This window comes from Heterodontus francisci, chromosome 13 (assembly GCF_036365525.1).
Source record: "Heterodontus francisci isolate sHetFra1 chromosome 13, sHetFra1.hap1, whole genome shotgun sequence".
Taxonomy (NCBI): domain Eukaryota; kingdom Metazoa; phylum Chordata; class Chondrichthyes; order Heterodontiformes; family Heterodontidae; genus Heterodontus; species Heterodontus francisci.
Genome location: NC_090383.1, coordinates 110,089,432 through 110,110,975, shown reverse-complemented (window position 1 = coordinate 110,110,975; position 21,544 = coordinate 110,089,432). Strand labels below are relative to the sequence as shown.

Genomic DNA, 21,544 nt, shown 5'->3' with positions numbered 1-21,544 from the left:
TTCAACATTAAGGCCAGACAACAAAGAGTTAACGACTGTCAGTTCTACAGAACACAAGCTGCACATCCCAAGGACATTCATTTCATTCATGGAAGCTTCCAACATTCACACATTCGAATCAAAAGACACAGTAAGTTGTTTTTACTCACTTGAAATTCCACTAAAATATAGCCTTTTTATGTCACTCTGCCATAAACTGAATCAGTTTGGTCCGCTCGAGTTCTGCTTTTAACCTAACAATTTCCATTTTCTTTTCACACAATTCCCTCACGCAACTGGCTATTGCTATAGCCTTACTAAGCTTAGAGGCGCGTTTCACTTGTTCTTTCCTAGCCTCTTCCCAGTGTTTCTGTCCAATGGGTCCCGGACCCTCAAAAACCTTATCAGCCTATTCGACCCACTTGGGCCGTTTACGCTTTTGGTACTCCCGGAGCACCTTCTCCCAATCTGGACAGGCATCCATCATTCTGCTGTTTGACCGGCACGTCCATGGGTTGGACACGGTGTGACTTTAAGGCGATCACTTAACCGTGCCCACCCAGGGACGCCAAAATGTTGACCCTCAAACTTGGGTGTCAACTGACGTGGCGGACAAAAGACACCGACAGGAAATACTTCATATAAACACTTTTATTGATACTTAAATCACTTACTAAGCTACTCGTTATTTCACTTGTTAAACTACTTGTTACTTGTTACAATAAATCACAAGACTCACAGCGAGGTGAGGTGATCAGTCTCCCTCCCGATGGGTTCTCTTCACTGAATCCCGGACTCAGGGTTCCCTTCCACGATGGTTGTTCATGCGGCTTCGCTGCGGAGGCTCCTAGCCTCCCCTTTTTATCCAGTTGCTCCCAGCATCGAGAATGTCCTTAGTCACATACACCCATGACTTGGAGTCATCCGTTTGCTTAGCTACTAGTTGCAAGACAAAATATATCTGCTGGCCTTGTTCTTCTTATCTATCCTTGTCTAGCAACCTTCGCAACCGCAGCAGTCTCACGCATCTTATCATAAATTGCCTACGCAGCGGGCAGTTCATTAAACTGCAACTGCAGCTGTTTCACAGTCCTTGTCCTTGTGTAAGGATGGCTATTTTTCCCTTCATGCTTTGCAGATGCTTAGCTGTTAGCCATCCGGCTACACAGGAAATAGAGAGTAGTGATTAATGGATGTTTTTCAGGTTGGAGGAAGATTTGTAGTAGAGTTCCCCAGGGATCATTGTTGGGACCCTTGCTCTTCCTGATATACATTAATGACCTAGACGTTGGTGTACAGAGCACAATTTCAAAATTTGCCGATGATACGAAACTTGGAAGCATTGTGACCTGTGAAGACGATAGTGTAGAACTTCAAAAGGACTTGACAAATAGGTGGAATGGGCGGAAAAGTGGCAGATGAAGTTCAATGCGGAGAAATGTGATGTGATTCATTTTGGTAGGAAGAACATATAGATAGACAGTATAACATAAAGGGTACAACGCTAAAGAGAATGCAAGAGCAGAGAAACCTTGGGGTGTATGTGCATAAGTCATTGAAGGTGGCAGTTCAGGTTGAGAGAGCAGTTGATAAAGCGTACAGTATCCTGGGCTTTATTAATAGGGGCATAGAGTACAGCCCTTCAAAACACTCCCACAGGGGATGCTGAGACCAAGTAGGCCCACATCAGAGACGCCATCTATGAGTCAGCTTTGACCACCTACGGCAAAAGTGGGAAGAGAAATGCAGACCGGTTTCAATCTTATAATGAAGAGCTGGAACCTGTCATAGCCGCTAAGCGCATTGCACTGTTGAACTACAAGAAAGCCCCCAGCGATTCAACATCCACAGCACTTAAAGCAGCCAGAAGCACTGCACAAAGAACAGCCAGGCGCTGCGCAAACGACGACTGGCAACACCTATGCAGTCATATTCAGCTGGCCTCAGACACCGGAAACATCAGAGGAATGTATGATGGCATTAAGAGAGCTCTTGGGCCAACCATCAAGAAGATCGCCCCCCTCAAATCTAAATCAGGGGACATAATCACTGACCAACGCAAACAAATGGACTGCTGGGTTGAGCACTACCGAGAACTGTATTCCAGGGAGAATGTTGTCACTGAGACTGCCCTCAATGCAGCCCAGCCTCTACCAGTCATGGATGAGCTGGACATACAGCCAACCAAATCGGAACTCAGTGATGCCATTGATTCTCTAGCCAGCGGAAAAGCCCCTGGGAAGGACAGCATTACCCCTGAAATAATCAAGAGTGCCAAGCCTGCTATACTGTCAGCACTACATGAACTGCTATGCCTGTGCTGGGACGAGGGAGCAGTACCCCAGGACATGCGCGATACCAATATCATCACCCTCTATAAAAACAAAGGTGACCACGGTGACTACAACAACTACCGTGGAATCTCCCTGCTCAGCATAGTGGGGAAAGTCTTTGCTCGAGTCGCTCTAAACAGGCTCCAGAAGCTGGCCGAGCGCGTCTACCCTGAGGCACAATGTGGCTTTCATGCAGAGAGATCGACCGTTGACATGCTGTTCTCCCTTCGTCAGATACAGGAGAAATGCCGTGAACAACAGATGCCCCTCTACATTGCTTTCATTGATCTCACCAAAGCCTTTGACCTCGTCAGCAGACGTGGTCTCTTCAGACTACTAGAAAAGATTGGATGCCCACCAAAGCTACTAAGTATCATCACCTCATTCCATGACAATATGAAAGGCACAATTCATCATGGTGGCTCCTCATCAGAGCCCTTTCCTATCCTGAGTGGCGTGAAACAGGGCTGTGTTCTCGCACCCACACTTTTTGGGATTTTCTTCTCCCTGCTGCTTTCACATGTGTTCAAGTCCTCTCAAGAAGGAATTTTCCTCCACACAAGATCAGGGGGCAGGTTGGTCAACCTTGCCCGTCTAAGAGCGAAGTCCAAAGTACGGAAAGTCCTCATCAGGGAACTCCTCTTTGCTGACGATGCTGCTTTAACATCTCACACTGAAGAGTGCCTGCAGAGTCTCATTGACAGGTTTGCGGCTGCCTGCAATGAATTTGGCCTAACCATCAGCCTCAAGAAAACGAACATCATGGGGCAGGACGTCAGAAATGCTCCATTCATCAATATTGGCGACCACGCTCTGGAAGTGGTTCAAGAGTTCACCTACCTAGGCTCAACTATCACCAGTAACCTGTTTCTAGATGCAGAAATCAACAAGCGCATAGGAAAGGCTTCCACTGCTATGTCCAGACTGGCCAAGAGAGTGTGGGAAAATGGCGCACTGACACGGAACACAAAAGTCCAAGTGTATCAGGCCTGTGTCCTCAGTACCCTGTTCTGTGGCAGCGAGGCCTGGACAACGTATGTCAGCCAAGAGCGACGTCTCAATTCATTCCATCTTCGTTGCCTCCGGAGAATACTTGGCATCAGGTGGCAGGACCGTACTACCAACACAGAAGTCCTCAAGGCGGCCAACATCCCCAGCTTATACACACTACTGAGTCAGCGGCGCTTGAGATGGCTTGGCCATGTGAGCCGCATGGAAGATGGCAGGATCCCCAAAGACACATTGTACAGCGAGCTCGCCACTGGTATCAGACCCACCGGCCGTCCATGTCTCCGCTTTAAAGACGTCTGCAAACGCGACATGAAATCCTGTGACACTGATCACAAGTCGTGGGAGTCAGTTGCCAGTGTCTGCCAGAGCTGGCGGACAGCCATAAAGACAGGGCTAAAATGTGGCGAGTCGAAGAGACTTAGTAGTTGGCAGGAAAAAAGACAGAGGCGCAAGGGGAGAGCCAACTGTGTAACAGCCCCGACAAACAAATTTTTCTGCAGCACCTGTGGAAGAGCCTGTCACTCTAGAATTGGCCTTTATAGCCACTCCAGGCGCTGCTTCACAAACCACTGACCACCTCCAGGCGCTTATCCATTGTCTCTCGAGATAAGGAGGCCAAAGAAGAAGGAGAGTACAAGAGGAAGGTGGTTATGTTGAACTTGTATAAGACACTAGTTCGGCCTCAGCTGGTGTATTGCGTCCAGTTCTGAGTGCTGCACTTTTGGAATGATATGAAGGCATTGGAGAGAGTACAGAAAAGAATCATGAGAATGGTTCCAGGGATGACGAACTTTATTTATGAAGATAGATTGGAGAAATTGCAACTGTTTTCCTTGGAGAGAAGGCTGAGAGATTTGATAGAAGTATTCAAAATAATGAGGGGTCTGGACAGAGTGGATAGGGAAAAACTCTTTGCACTCCAGAAAGGATCGAGAATGAGATGGCACAGATTTAAAGTGATTGGCAAAAGAAGCAAAAGTGACAGGGGAAAAACTTTTTACAGTGAGCAGTTAAAGTCTGCAGTGCCCAAGAGTGTGGTAGAGGCAGGTTTATTCAAGGCTTTCAAAAGGGAATTGTATATTTATATGAAAAGGAGGAATATTCAGAGTTACAGGGAGAAGGCGGGGGAATGGAATTAGGTGAAATGCTTGTTAGGAGAGCCAGTGTGGACATGATGGACTGAAAGGCCTCCTTCTGCACTGTAACGATTCTGTGAATTGTCTGGGTTCATAGGTACCAGGTATGATCCCACTGCCAGCAGGGCAATCACTAATAAATGCCACCAGTAATATAATTGGGACATGAAATCCTGTGACATTGATCACAAGTCGTGGGAGTCAGTTGCCAGCGTTCGCCAGAGCTGGCGGGCAGCCATAAAGACAGGGCTAAAATGTGGCGAGTCGAAGAGACTTAGTAGTTGGCAGGAAAAAAGACAGAGGCGCAAGGGGAGAGCCAACTGTGTAACAGTCCCGACAAACAAATTTTTCTGTAGCACCTGTGGAAGAGCCTGTCACTCTAGAATTGGCCTTTATAGCCACTCTAGGCGCTGCTTCACGAATCACTGACCACCTCCAGGCGCTTATCCATTGTCTCTCGAGATAAGGAAGCCCAAAAGAAGAATATAATTGGCCTAACCAAGCTAAAAATCAAGTGCCCACGTTGAAATAGTGGAGGAAAAGAATTTCATACAAATATCCAAAGATTTTTGTGTACTAAGGGAATTGAATGATTTGGGGTAGCGGGGGAAGATGCAGTTGAGGCAGAAGATTAGCCATGCTCTTGTTGAAAAGCAGAGCCGTGCTCGGAAGACCAAATGATCCGATTCAGCCCGTATTTCTTATGTGCGTAGCCGGTTTATTAATATGGCAGAGAGCGATGCTGGATGCGCGGTGGTGCCAGGCTCCTCCGATAGAGGGTAGCAGCGCGGGAGGCTGTGGTCGCTGTTGCTGCTCAACAGGTGAGCTCTTTGGCCGTCACCTGGCGCCCGGGGCTCAGGGAGCGAGGGACGATCAAGAGCGCGCGCGGAGCTGGGAGCACGAAGCAGCTGAGGGTCGCGCGCAGCCTCCCCTCCCCCCCCCCCCCCCGCGCCAGTAACGGCTCGGCGTTCCAGAGAGGCTCGCTCGGCCGGGCGATGGATGTCCACTGCAGCGGTCCGGCTGTCACCTCCACCGCGGGTGAGTGTCTCTTCTCGCTGCCTGTCTCTCTTTCTGCGATCGTCACTGCTCCAGTCCTCGGACTATTCCATTCAAAACAAAAGCACGACGGTTTTGTTTTTTTTCTTTTCAGTTTCTCCACCCCGAGTCACAGGTCAGTCAGATAGTTGCCGGCCGGTGCTGCCGGCGGGTTGGGCCATGCCCCGCTTTTGTCGGTCGGTCTGTCTGTGTGTGTGTGTTGTGATTGCCGTCTGCGGGCAGCTGCTCTCTGATGTGATTCTTGTTACGGCATCGGCCAACACTCCCCTAGCGGCCGGGAGCTGCTCGCTGCCATTCCTTAATGTAGTTTTTATTTCCAGAAATGGTTTAATTTGGTCTGTCTCTGTGTGTATGTCTCCCTTTCTGTCTTTGTGGGGGTGCGCGGTCCCCCCTTCGACTTGTATTCCAGTGAGACTGGTGCGAGGTTTAAATCCAAGACTGTCCGTCTGTAACCACCATCCTTCTCCACTCAGCATCACCCACATATCGTGCTTTGGCCTGGCTGAATTCCAGCGCAAGGCTAAATCGTTTTATGTAGTCGCCTACCTTTACTTTCCCTCCTCTGTTCGGTTTTGTTTTTTTTTTGTGTGTGGGAATCTTCAGTTTCAAAATCAGTTTTTGTAGTTGTAGCTTCTCACTTTCACTAGTGGTGTCAGAATCTTTTTGAAATTAACCAGGTCTCAAAATAGTAAAAATATCATCTAGCTCATAAACGAATCTTTAATTCTAGATTTTATCATCAGATCCCACGTGTACGCCAAGCTCTACCTCTCTTGACCGCCTATGATTTGTTATGCTGCTTGTCTGACCTCCAGTATTAAATGAGTAGAAATGTCCTGCAATTAAAATATTGGGAAGACTAATGTCTTCTGCAACCCCCCCCCCCCCCCCTTTATTTCTCATCCCCCTTCCTGGCTGCTGTCTGAGGTTAAAATAGACTGTTGACAATCTCAGCATCTTTGTTGACCCTGCTTCCAACCCCACATCTTTTCCATCACCAAGCCTGCCCACTTCCACCCCCATAATATTGTCCATGTTTACCCCCTGCCTCAACTCAACTGCTGCTGAAATCCTTATCTATGCCTTTATTATTTCCAAACTTGACTATTCCAACGCTCTCCATGAACTTGAGCTCAACATTTGGCGAGTGGCCCAGAGTTGCAGTTGGACTGCACTGAGTGTGAAGCCAAGTCACGAGAGTGTCTCTGAAGTGATATTATAGCTTTTGTTGATAGTCTTACACTTTTTGGCTTAAGTCTGCTTTTGTTGTCTGCACCAATATCGTATTACACAATTTGCCAACTGTATAGCATAACTGGGGAGCCAACTGCACCGATATAACTTATCTCTCGGTTATTATTTTGATTTGGAAGAGTAATTCTATCTTGAAGTTGTGATTACTGTTTAATTGTAAACCAGCTTGCCCTAAAATTGTGCTGTGCTCAAGTTTGCAATTGTTGCAAATTGTGCAGACTACCTGTTGAGTTCTTTTGGGCCTCCTTATCTCGAGAGACAATGGATAGGCGCCTGGAGGTGGTCAGTGGTTTGTGAAGCAGCGCCTGGAGTGGCTATAAAGGCCAATTCTGGAGTGACAGGCTCTTCCACAGGTGCTGCAGAGAAATTTGTTTGTCGGGGCTGTTACACAGTTGGCTCTCCCCTTGCGCCTCTGTCTTTTTTCCTGCCAACTACGAAGTGTCTTCGACTCGCCACATTTTAGCCCTGTCTTTATGGCTGCCCGCCAGCTCTGGCGAACGCTGGCAACTGACTCCCACGAATTGTGATCAGTGTCACAGGATTTCATGTCGAGTTTGCAGACGTCTTTAAAGCGGCGATATGGACGGCCGGTGGGTCTGATACCAATGGCGAGCTCGCTGTACAATGTGTCTTTGGGGATCCTGCCATCTTCCATGCAGCTCACATGGCCAAGCCATCTCAAGCGCCGCTGACTCAGTAGTGTGTATAAGCTGGGGATGTTGGCCGCCTCGAGGACTTCTGTGTTGGAGGTACGGTCCTGCCACCTGATGCCAAGTATTCTCCGGAGGCAGCGAAGATGGAATGAATTGAGACGTCGCTCTTGGCTGACATACGTTGTCCAGGCCTCGCTGCCATAGAGCAAGGTACTGAGGACACAGGCTTGATACACTCGGACGTTTGTGTTCCGTGTCAGTGAGCCATTTTCCCACACTCTCTTGGCCAGTCTGGACATAGCAGTGGAAGCCTTTCCCATGCGCTTGTTGATTTCTGCAGCTGGAGACAGGTTACTGGTGATAGTTGAGCCTAGGTAGGTGAACTCTTGAACCACTTCCAGAGCGTGGTCGCCAATATTGATGAATGGAGCATTTCTGACGTCCTGCCCCATGATGTTCGTTTTCTTGAGGCTGATGGTTAGGCCAAATTCATTGCAGGCAGCCGCAAACCTGTCAATGAGTCTCTGCAGGCACTCTTCAGTGTGAGATGTTAAAGCAGCATCGTCAGCAAAGAGGAGTTCCCTGATGAGGACTTTCCGTACTTTGGACTTCGCTCTTAGACGGGCAAGGTTGAACAACCTGCCCCCTGATCTTGTGTGGAGGAAAATTCCTTCAGAGGACTTGAACGCATGTGAAAGCAGCAGGGAGAAGAAAATCCCAAAAAGTGTGGGTGCGAGAACACAGCCCTGTTTCACGCCACTCAGGATAGGAAAGGGCTCTGATGAGGAGCCACCATGTAGAATTGTGCCTTTCATATTGTCATTGACTGAGGTGATGATACTTCGTAGCTTTGGTGGGCATCCGATCTTTTCTAGTAGTCTGAAGAGACCACGTCTGCTGACGAGGTCAAAGGCTTTGGTGAGATCAATGAAAGCAATGTAGAGGGGCATCTGTTGTTCACGGCATTTCTCCTGTATCTGACGAAGGGAGAACAGCATGTCAACGGTCGATCTCTCTGCACGAAAGCCACACTGTGCCTCAGGGTAGACGCGCTCGGCCAGCTTCTGGAGCCTGTTCAGAGCGACTCGAGCAAAGACTTTCCCCCCTATGCTGAGCAGGGAGATTCCACGGTAGTTGTTGCAGTCACCGCGGTCACCTTTGTTTTTATAGAGTGGATTATTGAGTGGATTCATACAAAACTGATCATTGGTGCTCTGTTGAGTCTGCTTTGGGCAGATAAATGATAAAACTACAATTGTGTTTTATCCCCATCTCTATCAAGCATTATAAATAAGGTATTAAAAGAACATTACTTCATTAGTTGTCAAGTCAATTCTGATTTTGAGTGGATTGACATATTTAGGAATTTCTAAACTGTGGATATACTGATTTAAATGCAAAAGATTTTAATTTGGACCCATCAATCTGAAATTTTGTCATTAGGTCTTGGTGGATATATATTGGAAGTGGAAATGGTTAAATATTTGTCCTTATTTTATCTTTCAGATCTGGTAATCATGTAGTATGTTGATATCCGTATCATTTTGCCTATAATACCTACCTATAATACAAGCTGGTCCCCTCACAATATACTTGGACCAGTAAATCAGTGGATGTTAGTTAGATGTTTTGTGATTTTATACTGCCTGGGAAAATTATTCTAGTATTATGGCAGGATCAGCTCATTAATTTTTAGCATTTGATACCATTTAAATCTTGCACAGACCTCTACTCTGGTCAAGAAAAATTTCCTCTTTCATTTATGTGAATACTTGCTATTTTATAAGCAAACTGGCTTCTTCCAAGCATTCACTCATTAATTCTGATCTTGTAAATCCTACCACTGTATTTGGTCATTGGACTGCAGCAATTGGTCATCGTGGTAGTGCACACCAGTCCACAAGATGTGTCGCCATTTCCTTTTCTCGTCAGCTAGTGACTTCCAAGTGCAATAGTCAACATTTAGGGCCTCCCTGTCACGCTTGCAAGCATCCTTGAAGTGGAGCTTTGGGCGCCCCACTAGTAGGCTGGCCCCGGCTTCCTCACCATATAGAAGGTCCTTAGGTATGCGACAGTCTTCCGTCCTGCGGATATATCCGATCCACTGAAGTTGTCTCTGTTTGATTAGTGTCAACACGCTTGGGAGCTCTGCCTTTGAGTGGACTGCCACATTTGTGATTTTGTCCTGCCAGGATATACGCATAATGCACGGCAGACAGCGAACATGGTAATTATTGAGCTGCTTTTCCTGGTAGCTATAAGTCGCCCATATTTCACAGACATAGAGTCAGATGCTGAGAACACAGGCCTTATAAACCATGAACTTGGTCCTTGGTGGTATTCCATAAATATAAGATAGTTACTGGCGGGCAGCCATAAAGGCGGGGCTAAAGTGTGGCGAGTCGAAGAGACTTAGCAGTTGGCAGGAAAAAAGACAGAGGTGCAAGGGGAAAGCACTGTGTAACAGCCCCGACAAACACATTTTTCTGCAGCACCTGTGGAAGAGCCTGTCACTCTAGAATTGGCCTTTATATCCACTCCAGGCGCTGCTCCACACACCACTGACCACCTCCAGGCGCTTACCCATTGTCTCTCAAGATAAGGAGGCCAAAGAAGGAAAGGAAGATAGTTACTAACAGATTCAACAAGGAATTCAGGAGAAACCTCTTTACCAGAGAGCGATTTTAATATGGAACTCACTACCACAAGGACTAACCTATTCAAATAGCACAGATGCATTTTAGGGGAAGCTAGACAAGCACATGAGGGAGAAAGGAATAGAAGAATATGCTAATGGAGTTAGATGAAGAAGTGAGAGCTTGTCTGGAGCAGCAACACTGGCATGAATCTGTTGGGCCAAATGGCCTGGTTCTTGTGCTATAAGGACTTTGTAACTTAAAAAACGTCTTGTGAACGAAGCCAGCCACAGTGGATGGAAGAAATTGGGAAAATCTATGCTGGGGCTCCTTCAGATCCACCATTTTGCAGGTGTGGAATTCCACCTCCTACCCACCACCTCCAGCACCAAGAAAGTATGAAAGGTGTCCTTGCACCCCCCCCCCCCCCCCCAACCCCCACAACAGCCTATGACTTGGTAATCAGAGGGTGGGTGGAGGGTTGTGTGGAGAATGAGCATTGGCATAGACCATAATAAAACAAGAAATGCTGGAAATGCTCAGCAGGTCTGGCAGCATCTGTGGAGAGAGAAGCAGAGTTAACGTTTCAGGTCAGTGACCCTTCTTCAGAACTAGCAGGTACTAGACATGTGAAAGGTTTTAAGCAAGTAAAGTGGGGGTGGGGCAAGAGTTAACAAAGGAGGTGGTGTAGATAGGACAAGGTCACAGAGAATAACTGACCAGAAGGTCATGGAGCAAAGGCAAACAATATGTTAATGGTGTGTTGAAAGACAAAGCATTAGTACAGATAGGGTGTTAATGGACTGAAAACTGAACAACCGCAAGTACAAACATGAAAAATAAAAGTGGGTAGGCAAACTGAACAAACTAAGATTAAAATAAACCCAATAAAATATAAAAAAGAAAAAATAACTAAAAATAAAAGTAAAATGGGGGGCCCTTCATGCTCTGAAATTATTGAACTCAATGTTCAATCCGGCAGGCTGTAGTGTGCCTAATCATTAAATGAGATGCTGTTTTTCGAGCTTGCGTTGATGTTCATTGGAACACTGCAGCAAGCCCAGGACAGAGATGTGAGCATGAGAGCAGCGGGGAGTGTTGAAATGGCAAGCAACTGGAAGCTCGGGGTCATGCTTTAGGACTGAGCGGAGGTGTTCCGCAAAGCGGTCACCCAGTCTGCGTTTGGCCTTCCCAATGTAGAGGAGACTACATTGTGAGCAGCGAATACAGTATACTACATTGAAAGAAGTACAAGTAAATCGCTGCTTCACCTGAAAGGAGTGTTTGGGGCCTGGGATAGTGAGGAGAGAGGAGGTAAATGGGCAGGTATTACACCACCTGCATTTGCAGGGGAAGGTGCCTTGGGAAGGGGACGAGGTGGTGGGGATAATGAAGGAGTGGACCAGGGTGTCGCGGAGGGAATGATCCCTACGGAATGCTGACAGGGGAAGGGAGGGAAAGATGTGTTTGGTAGTGGCATCACGCTGCAGGTGGTGGAAATGGCGGAGGATGATCCTTTGGATATGGAGGCTGATGGGGTGGAAAGTGAGGACAAGGGGAACCCTGTCGCATTTCAGGGAGGGAGGGGAAGGGGTGAGCGTTGAGGTGCGGGAAATGGGCTGGACACGGTTGAGGGCCCTGGCAACCACAGTGGTGGGAATCCTCGGTTGAGGAAAAAGGAAGACATATCAGAAGGTAGCATCATCAGAGCAGATGCGTCGGAGACGGAGAAATTGGGAGAATGGCATGGCGTCCTTACAGGGAGCAAGGTGTGAAGAAGTGTAGTCGAGGTAGCTGTGGGAGTCGGTGGGCTTATAATGGATATTAGTACGCAGTCTATCCCCAGAGATGGAGACAGAGAAGGCGAGGAAGGGAAGTGTTGGCGATGGACCATGTAAAGGTGCGAGAAGGGTGGAAATGAGAAGCAAAGTTGATCAAGTGGCATAGACCAGTTGGGCATAATGGTCTGTTTCTGTGCTGTAATTTCTCTGTACATCTGTGTAATATGTTTGTGTTGATGCTGATTGAAAGAGGGATGTTGGCCAGAATATCTTGCTTATTTTTGTATAGTATGAGTTTTTACATCCACTTGAATAGGCAGACTGGGTTTAAATAAATAATTCATCTGAACGATAGCACCTCTAACAATGCAGAACTCCCTTTAAGTGCTTTAATCAGTAGTGAAGTTTGAACTCATACCCTTCTGACATAAAAGCAAGAGTATTTCCAATTGAGGCAATTGATGAAGTTTGTAATTACTGGAATTATCTTGGGCAGTGCATTTTTTAACACATTTCAGGACAAAGCTGTCAAGAACTTTATCTGCAGTATGCCTTTACAACTTATTTGAATCCTGCTGTTTGTTTAAACAGAATATCAGGCTTTGTAAAGTGAATTAACATGTCCATTTAACTGTTAAGCAATTACAGTTTGTGTAGCAATTGTAGTTGTGGTTTCTTTTTAAATGTTTGCATCTGTTAGTTTATGTACTGCAGGAATCCCTAAACCACTCACAGTACCTTTGTTTTTATTTTCCCTTTCCTCTTTTGGAAATATCCCTTGTACTGTATTTCTATGGGGGATATATTTACTGAGAGGGATACATTTTGTTTTTTGTCCTGCAGCTGCAAGTAGATTAATGCGTTACTATGGTACTTGACCAGAAAGCGAGTAATAATCTGTGCCAGGCCTGGTCAAGAGGGATGTGGCTATTTGCTGAGTGCAGAAACATCCAAGTTTATCTCTTGCTTCAGCATTTCTGACCTAGAATGCTCTCTTTAGAACTGAATTAGGTGCTGGGGCTCTAATGTGTTACAGGATGGGTTTAGCAATTTAGGTATGTGTTCTTGATCTGTACTTGAAGTGGATGAGGCACCAGGACCGGATGAGATGCATCCAAGGATACTGAGGGCAGTGGGAATGGAAATAGCGGAGGCACTGGCCAGAATTTTTCAGTTATCTTAGACTCGGTGGGTGGTACCAGAGGATTGGAGAATTGCAAACGTTACACCCTTGTTCAAAAAAAAGGTGTGACGATAAGCCCAGTAACTACAGGCTAGTCAGTTTAACTTTGGCAGTGGGAAAAATTCTAGGAAGAAGAATTTGGGACAAAATGAATAGTCACCTGGACAAATACAGGTTCACTAAAGAAAGCAAGCATGGATTTATTTATTTATTTAGAGATTCTTTTCTTTCTTTTGGGCCTCCTTATCTCGAGAGACAATGGATACGCGCCTGGAGGTGGTCAGTGGTTTGTGAAGCAGCGCCTGGAGTGGCTATAAAGGCCAATTCTGGAGTGACAGGCTCTTCCACAGGTGCTGCAGAGAAATTTGTTTGTTGGGGCTGTTGCACAGTTGGCTCTCCCCTTGCGCCTCTGTCTTTTTTCCTGCCAACTACTAAGTCTCTTCGACTCGCCACAATTTAGCCCTGTCTTTATGGCTGCCTGCCAGCTCTGGCGAATGCTGGCAACTGACTCCCACGACTTGTGATCAATGTCACACGATTTCATGTCGCGTTTGCAGACGTCTTTATAACGGAGACATGGACGGCCGGTGGGTCTGATACCAGTGGCGAGCTCGCTGTACAATGTGTCTTTGGGGATCCTGCCATCTTCCATGCGGCTCACATGGCCAAGCCATCTCAAGCGCCGCTGACTCAGTAGTGTGTATAAGCTGGGGGTGTTGGCCGCTTCAAGGACTTCTGTGTTGGAGATATAGTCCTGCCACCTGATGCCAAGTATTCTCCGAAGGCAGCGAAGATGGAATGAATTGAGACGTCGTTCTTGGCTGGCATACGTTGTCCAGGCCTCTCTGCCGTAGAGCAAGGTACTGAGGACACAGGCCTGATACACTCGGACTTTTGTGTTTAGAGATACAGCACTGAAAAAGGCCCTTTGGCCCACCGAGTCTGTGCCGACCAACAACCACCCATTTATACTAATCCTACATTAATCCCATATTTCCTACCACATCCCCATCATTCTCCTACCACCTACCTACACTAGGGGCAATTTACAATGGCCAATTTACCTATCAACCTGCATGTCTTTGGCTGTGGGAGGAAACCGGAGCACCCGGCAGAAACCCACGCGGTCACAGGGAGAACTTGCAAACTCCGCACCGGCAGTACCCAGAACTGAACCCGGGTCGCTGGAGCTGTGAGGCTGCAATGCTAACCACTGTGCCGCCCAAAATCATTAACTAACTTGCTGGAGTTTTTTGAAGAGGTAATAGAGGGTTGATAAGGGCAATGAATTGATGTGGTGTGCAGAGACTTCCAAAAGGCATTTGATACAGTGCCACACAACAGACTTGCGAGCAAACTTATAACTCATGGAATAAACAGGACAGTAACAAGATGGATACGAAATTGACTGAGTGACAGGAGACAAAGGGTAGTGGTTAATGGATGTTTTTTGGGCTGGAGGAAAGTTTACAGTGGAGTTCCCCAGGGGTCAGTGTTGAGACCCTTGCTTTTCCTGATGTATATTCATGACCTAGATGTTGGTGTACAGGACACGATTTGAAAGTTTGCGGATGGTGAACTGTGAGGAGGATAGTGTGGAACTCCAAAAGGACGTGGACAAGTTGGTGGAATGGGCAGACAGGTGGCAGATGAAGTTCAATGCAGAGAAATATGAAGTGATACATTTTGATAGGAAGAACATGGGGAGACAATATAAAAGAAAAGGATACAATTCTTAAAGGGGTGTAGGAGCAGAGGGACTTGGGTGTATGGGTGCATAAGTCATTGAAGGTGACAGGACAGGTTGAGAACGTGGTTAATAAAGTGTGCAAGATCTTGTGCTTTATTAATAAGGGCACCTGAGAGCGCTTTGGATTAACATTGCAATCCAAAGATGGCATCTCTGACTGTACAGTATTCACTCACGACTGTACTGAAGTGTCAGCCTCAATTATGAACTCGAGTTTTAGGATTGGGTCTTCAACAATGCCACCTTTTGATTCTGTCAACCTTGACTCAGAGGTAGCATTCTCTCTCTTCAGAGTCAGAAAGTTGTGGGTTCAAGCCATATGGATAAGTTGGCTGCTGCGTTTCCTGCATAACAACAGTGATTATGCTTCACCGAGTAAAGTCCTGTAATTGTGAAGGGTGCTATGTATATAAATGTAAGTTCTTTCTTTGTTTAGGGGTGATTGTCCTCCCTGGAGCTGTGGCTGACAGCTGTGAAATGCTTGTCTCTCATAGACTGTTAGAAGGATGCAGTTCCTCTTGCTCTTGGCCCAATAGTTTTCTGTAAAAAAAAAAGTAAATGTTATTTTCATATTGAAACAAATATTAGCTGCAAGCTGTATAATCGATTTGTTTTCAATTAAGCTGAACATTACTTGGAACTAAATAAGCTATATCACACAGTCTGCTGTTTAGTATCATTTCTGGATGTGACTTGTGCTGTAAATGGAATTTCTTTCTCCCCCCACATTAAGAATGTCCTGTATTGCGCTCCCACCCCTATATGTTTGAGTGTAACTTGTGTACCCTCAGGAAGACCTTTTTGCTTATGGATGTCCTTCTTTGGCCTCATTGTCTCTTGAGACAATGGGTAAGCGCCTGGAGGTGGTCAGTGGTTTGTGGAGCAGCACCTGGAGTGGCTATAAAGGCCAATTCTAGAGTGACAGACTCTTCCACAGGTGCTGCAGAAAAGTGTATTTGTTGGGGCTGTTACACAGTTGGCTCTCCCCTTGCGCTTGTGTCTTTTTTCCTGCCAACTGCTAAGTCTCTTCGACTCGCCACACTTTAGCCCAGCCTTTATGGATGCCCGCCAGCTCTGGCGATCGCTGGCAACTGACTCCCACGACTTGTGATCAATGTCACAGGACTTCATGTCGCATTTGCAGACGTCTTTAAAGCGGAGACATGGGCGGCCGGTGGGTCTGATACCAGTGGTGAGCTCGCTGTACAATGTGTCTTTGGGGATCCTGCCATCTTCCATGCGGCTCACATGGCCAAGCCATCTCAAGCGCAGCTGACTCAGTAGTGTGTATACGCTGGGGATGTTGGCTGCCTCGAGGACTTCTGTGTTGGAGATACAGTCCTGCCACCTGATGCCAAGTATTCTCCGGAGGCAGCGAAGATGGAATGAATTGAGACGTCGCTCTTGGCTGACATACGTTGTCCAGGCCTCGCTGCCATAGAGCAAGGTACTGAGGACACAGGCTTGATACACTCGGACTTTTGTGTTCAGTGTCAGTGTGCCATTTTCCCACACTCCCTTGGCCAGTCTGGACATAGCAGTGGAAGCCTTTCCCATGCGCTTGTTGATTTCTGCATTTAGAGACAGGTTACTGGTGATAGTTGAGCCTAGGTAGGTGAACTCTTGAACCACTTCCAGAGCGTGGTTGCCGATATTGATGGATGGAGCATTTCTGACGTCCTGTTCCATGATGTTCGTTTTCTTAAGGCTGATGGTTAGGCCAAATTCGTTGCAGGCAGCGCAAACCTGTCGATGAGACTCTGCAGACACTCTTCAGTGTGAGATGTTAAAGCAGCATCGTCAGCAAAGAGGAGTTCCCTGATGAGGACTTTCCGTACTTTGGACTTCGCTCTTCGACGGGCAAGGTTGACCAACCTGCCCCCTGATCTTGTGTGGAGGAAAATTCCTTCTTCTGAAGACTTGAACGCATGTGAGAACAGCAGGGAGAAGAAAATCCCAAAAAGTGTGGGTGCGAGAACACATTCCTTGTTTCACGCCACCCAGGATAGGAAAGGGGTCTGATGAGGTGCCGCTATGCTGGATTGTGCCTTTCATGTTGTCATGGAATGAGGTGATAGTTTGTAGCTTTGGTGGACATGCGATCTTTTCTAGTAGTCTGAAGAGACCACGTCTGCTGACGAGATCAAAGGCTTTGGTGAGATCAATGAAAGCAATGTAGAGGGGCATCTGTTGCTTGCGGCATTTCTCCTGTATCTGACGAAGGGAGAACAGCATGTCAACGGTCGATCTCTCTGCATGAAAGCCACACTGTGCCTCGGTAGACGCGCTCGGCCAGCTTCTGGAGCCTGTTTAAAGCGACTTGAGCAAAGACTTTCCCCACTATGCTGAGCAGGGAGATTCCACGGTAGTTGTTGCAGTCACCGTGGTCACCTTTGTTTTTATAGAAGGTGATGATATTGGCATCGCGCATGTCCTGAGGTACTGCTCCCTCGTCCCAGCACAGGCAAAGCCGTTCATGTAGTGCTGACAGTATAGGAGGCTTGGCCCTCTTGATTATTTCAGGGGTAATGCCGTCCTTCCCAGGGGCTTTTCTGCTGGCTAGAGAATCAATGGCATCACTGAGTTCCGATTTTGTTGGCTGTACGTCCAGCTCATCCATGATTGGTAGAGGCTGGGCTGCATTGAGGGCAGTCTCAGTGACAACATTCTCCCTGGAGTACAATGTTTATATTCAATGAAGCTATTATGCATGTACATTGAAAATTTGCGAAGGATTGTATGATTAACATATATTTTGACGTCATTGTATATTAATGTGTACAATCGCACATTTTGTGAGAGTTAAACTTGTTACACATGCATGTGGGTGGAATGTACGACTACATCAGGCTGCTTGCATGGAGAGCAATGTAGGTTGAGGGGTGTTAGAGAATTGAGACCGCTTGTTTGTTCCTTAGTTATGATGTTGGTTCGTGTTATGGTTGGCAGGACAGAGTCCTACCTACTTTTGGTTATTTTGATCAATGGGTGGGATATTATGTTGTGTGGGTCTCCGGACACAGTCCCCAGACTGCCTGGTACTCACTCAATACCAGGTGGAGGTGCAACAGCAGATGTGTTTCAGCCATATTAGTTGGGGTTGCGACTGCTCTTTGCCACTAGTAACAAGAATTGTGCTAAGTTGCTTGTTGCAGTGTGCAAGCACCAAGCTGGGCCATCTGAGATTGAGACTGGTCATGTTCCTAGTGATTTCCCAGACTACGATTCAGAATAGCTAAAACCAGTGGCGTGGCCAGACTATGTGGAGGAAAGTGTTCTTGAGCTGTCAGCCGCTGAACAGCCAATTGGTATGGAGTGCTGGCTATGTTGGAGCATGTGTGGACTGTGGTAAATGACTTTTGAATTGGCCTTCCTGCATTCTGCTGTAGGTGAAGATATCTTTATTATAACTCAATATCCTTTGTTGTCCTCTTCCACGCAAGATTGAGGTAATTTCTTGAATATCACTATGAAGGTTGGGTATTGCTGTGTATGTTCCTGTGGACTGGTGTACATTACTACGACGACCAGTGGCTATAGCAGCTTGGCAACAGGCACCAATGCTTAAACAACTCACAGCTTCACGTTTGGCACTTGTGGCAGAACCTGCCTCTCAAGAATTGGTTTGACAGCCAACAGCAAAGGTGCACCAAGAGCAGACACCCTACCTAAATGAATTGTTTGCTGTGTGTCCATCATCTTTCATAGATGGAAGGATGCCAATCACAACTGTAGATTGCTGGATAGAATTTCACAGCCTGTAGGCTGTACACAATGGGGAAGAAAGTTTAACATGGGATAGATTGAACATCATAAATACAGAATGATATATTTATATTGTTTTACGACTGAGGTGGGAGGAGTGCACTGTTTATTCTTGATCCACTTCTCCACAGGTCACAACATATCTTTAATTTTTTTCCCCACTTAACAGTGCAGTCAATCATAGACTCTATTTTTATCCCAGAATAAAACACAACAATCTGGTTTCTTTAATAAATAACAAAATTATCAGTTTATTATAAAACAAGTCTTAACCAGTAACATCGCAAAGCATAAACACACAGTCTGAAATATAAAAATTTCCTTTTTACCTAAGCCCCTAGAGATTTATCGATTTTAGATCTTTCGAGCTCTTGTATAAAAAAAAAAATACGTTGGCCAAAATACTTGCTAAATCTTGAAGAAAAGATGTAAGATGTCCTTTTTGGTTTGGTGTCCCAAATATGTATGTTGGGCTGTCACTGGGATCTTCCTGAAACGATTCTTGTCAGGCGACGTTAAAGATCAGTTTGGGAAGACTTTCCAGGGAAAACTGGTTTGAGGCAGTTTCTTACAGTATTGCTGAAAACAGACATTTTGTCGAAGCTTTTCGCCTTGCACTCATAGGGACAAGATGCAAGAATACCAATGTAAGGGAAAGCAACAAATTTATACTGTATTAGAAGAGAGTGCTGAATGGTTGGCAAATGGACTATGGTAGAAGCGTACCAGTTTATGGTGACTGACAGTTAACTGCCAAGCTTTGTTTGAAATTTAAACCAGGCAGCTTGACTCTGGTCAAGGCCTGAGGAAAGAACCAGCAAATGGCTGTCACTTATTTTGTTTAGCTGAAACAGTTGCAATGTGTGTACATATTCTTTCTGTCTGCAGAGAACAGGGCCCTATGTATTAATATATGTAGCTTCCAGTACACGCAAATGCGCCACACTGTGAGCCCGACTGACAATCTTAAATTGGTTTTCAGCGTAATTCTTAGCACACTGAGGATTATTTAGCAAGTGCTGTCCGATCGTGGATTGACCGCATCATAATTGGATAAACATTCAAATACATGTTGTGACTTGTGGAGAAGTGAACTAGAAAAGACTGCACTCTTCCCACCTTGGTTGCAACAGTACTCATTCACTATTCCAGCCTAGCCCTATGCCTGTAAGCATACATTTCCCTGTTTGTCCCTAATAGGCCCCACTCCACCTCTTAGTACCAGCTTAGTATTTGCATGCCTGTAGAAAATTTTTGGGTTCCCTTTTATTTTGACTGCAGTTCTCTCTCTTTGCCAGTCTTATTCTCCTCTTCACCTTCTCTCTCAAATTTATTGTATTTGGCTTGGTTCTCACTTGAGGAATTCACCTGCCATGTATCATGCACCATCTTTTTTTTGTTTCATCATACTCTCTATCTCCTTTGTTATCCAGAGCCCTGTTTTTTGGTTCTCCTACCTTTCGCCCTTGTTGGAATGTACCTAGCCTGCACCTGAAGCATCTCTTCCTTAAAGATAACCCATTGTTCCATTACATGTTTTTCCTTTTGGTCTTTGGTTCCATTTTATCCTGGCTAGATCCCTTTACATTGCATTGAAATTAGCTCTCTTCCAATCTAACCATTGTACCTTAGATTGTTCCTTGCTTTTCTGCATAACGAGTCTAAACCTTCTGATACGGTGATCACTGTTACCCAAGTGGTCCCCCACAGGCACTTGGTCCACTTGGCTCACCTCTTTTCCCAGCACCAGATCCAGCAATGCCTCCTTTCTAGTTGGGCTGAGAACATACTGACCATGGAAGTTCTCCTGAACATATTTCAGAAATTACTCCTTCTCCTTTCCCTTTACCCTAACATTAATTGTCCAAATATTGATGGGGATAAAGTCCCCCAACACCACTCTATATAGTTCTTGCACATCTGTGATTTTCCTGCAAATTGGCTCCTCTCTCTATTTGGAGGTCTATAAGAATACCCCGAATAGTTTGATATTACCCTTTTTGCTTCTCAACTCTCACCAATGGATTCTGTCCTTGACCCCTCAAGGACATCCCCTTTCCAACACTACAATGTTTTCCCCAATCAGTAGAGTCATAGAGCATTGCAGCACAGAAACAGGCCCTTTGGCTCAACGCGCCTGCGCCGACCATCAAGCACCCGTCCTAACTAATCCCATTTCCCCACACTTGGCCCGTAGCCTTGAATGTTATGGCGTTTCAAGTGCTCGTCCAAATACTTCTTGAATGTCGTGAGTGGTCCTGCCTCTATCACCCCTTCAGGCAGTGTGTTCCAGATTCCAATCACCCTCTGGGTGAAAAAATTCTTCCTCAACTCCCCTCTAAACCTTCTGCCCATTACCTTAAATCTATGCCCCCTAGTTATTGACCCCTCCGCTAAGCGAAAAAGTTTATTTCTATCTATCTTATAAGGGGCATTGATAATTTTGTATACCTCAATCAGGTCCCCCTTCAGCCTTCTCCGCTCCAAGGAAAACAACCCTAGTCTATCCAGTCTGCCTTCAGAACTGAAATGCTCCAGCCCAGGCAACAGCCTGGAGAATCTCCTCTGCACCTTCTCCAGTGCAATCACATCCTTCCTATAGTGTGGCGACCAGAACTGTACAGAGTACTTCAGCTGTGGCCTAACTAGCATTTTATACAGCACCATCATAACCTCCCAGCTCTGATACTCTGTGCCTCGGCCAATAAAGGCAAGTATCCCATATGCCTTCCTAACCACCTTATCTATCTGTGCTGCTGCCTTCAGTGATCTATGGACAAGCACCCCAAGGTCCCTCTGTACTCCCTAGGGTCCTACCATCCATTGTATATTCCCTTGCCTTGTTAATGCTCCCAAAGTGCATCACCTCACACTTCTCAGGATTAAACTCCATTTGCCACTGCTCCGCCCATCTTACCAGCCCACCTATATCGTCCTGTAGTCTAAGGCTTTCTTCCTCACTATTTACGACACCACCAATTTTTGTGTCATCTGCGAACTTACTGAT

The 21,544-nt window shown here is 46.2% G+C and overlaps 1 protein-coding gene across 3 annotated transcripts in view; it reads left to right on the top strand.

Moving 5' to 3' along the window:
* Positions 1 to 5,277: 5,277 nt before the first annotated feature.
* cnsta (consortin, connexin sorting protein a) overlaps positions 5,278 to 21,544 on the top strand; it is a 95,744-nt gene continuing 79,477 nt past the window's right edge. For all 3 annotated transcript variants that reach the window (XM_068045410.1, XM_068045407.1, XM_068045409.1), the window contains exon 1: positions 5,278 to 5,497. In XM_068045410.1, coding sequence (XP_067901511.1) covers positions 5,455 to 5,497 — 43 coding nt within the window. In that variant the 5' untranslated portion in view covers positions 5,278 to 5,454. The remainder of the gene's footprint in view (positions 5,498 to 21,544) is intronic.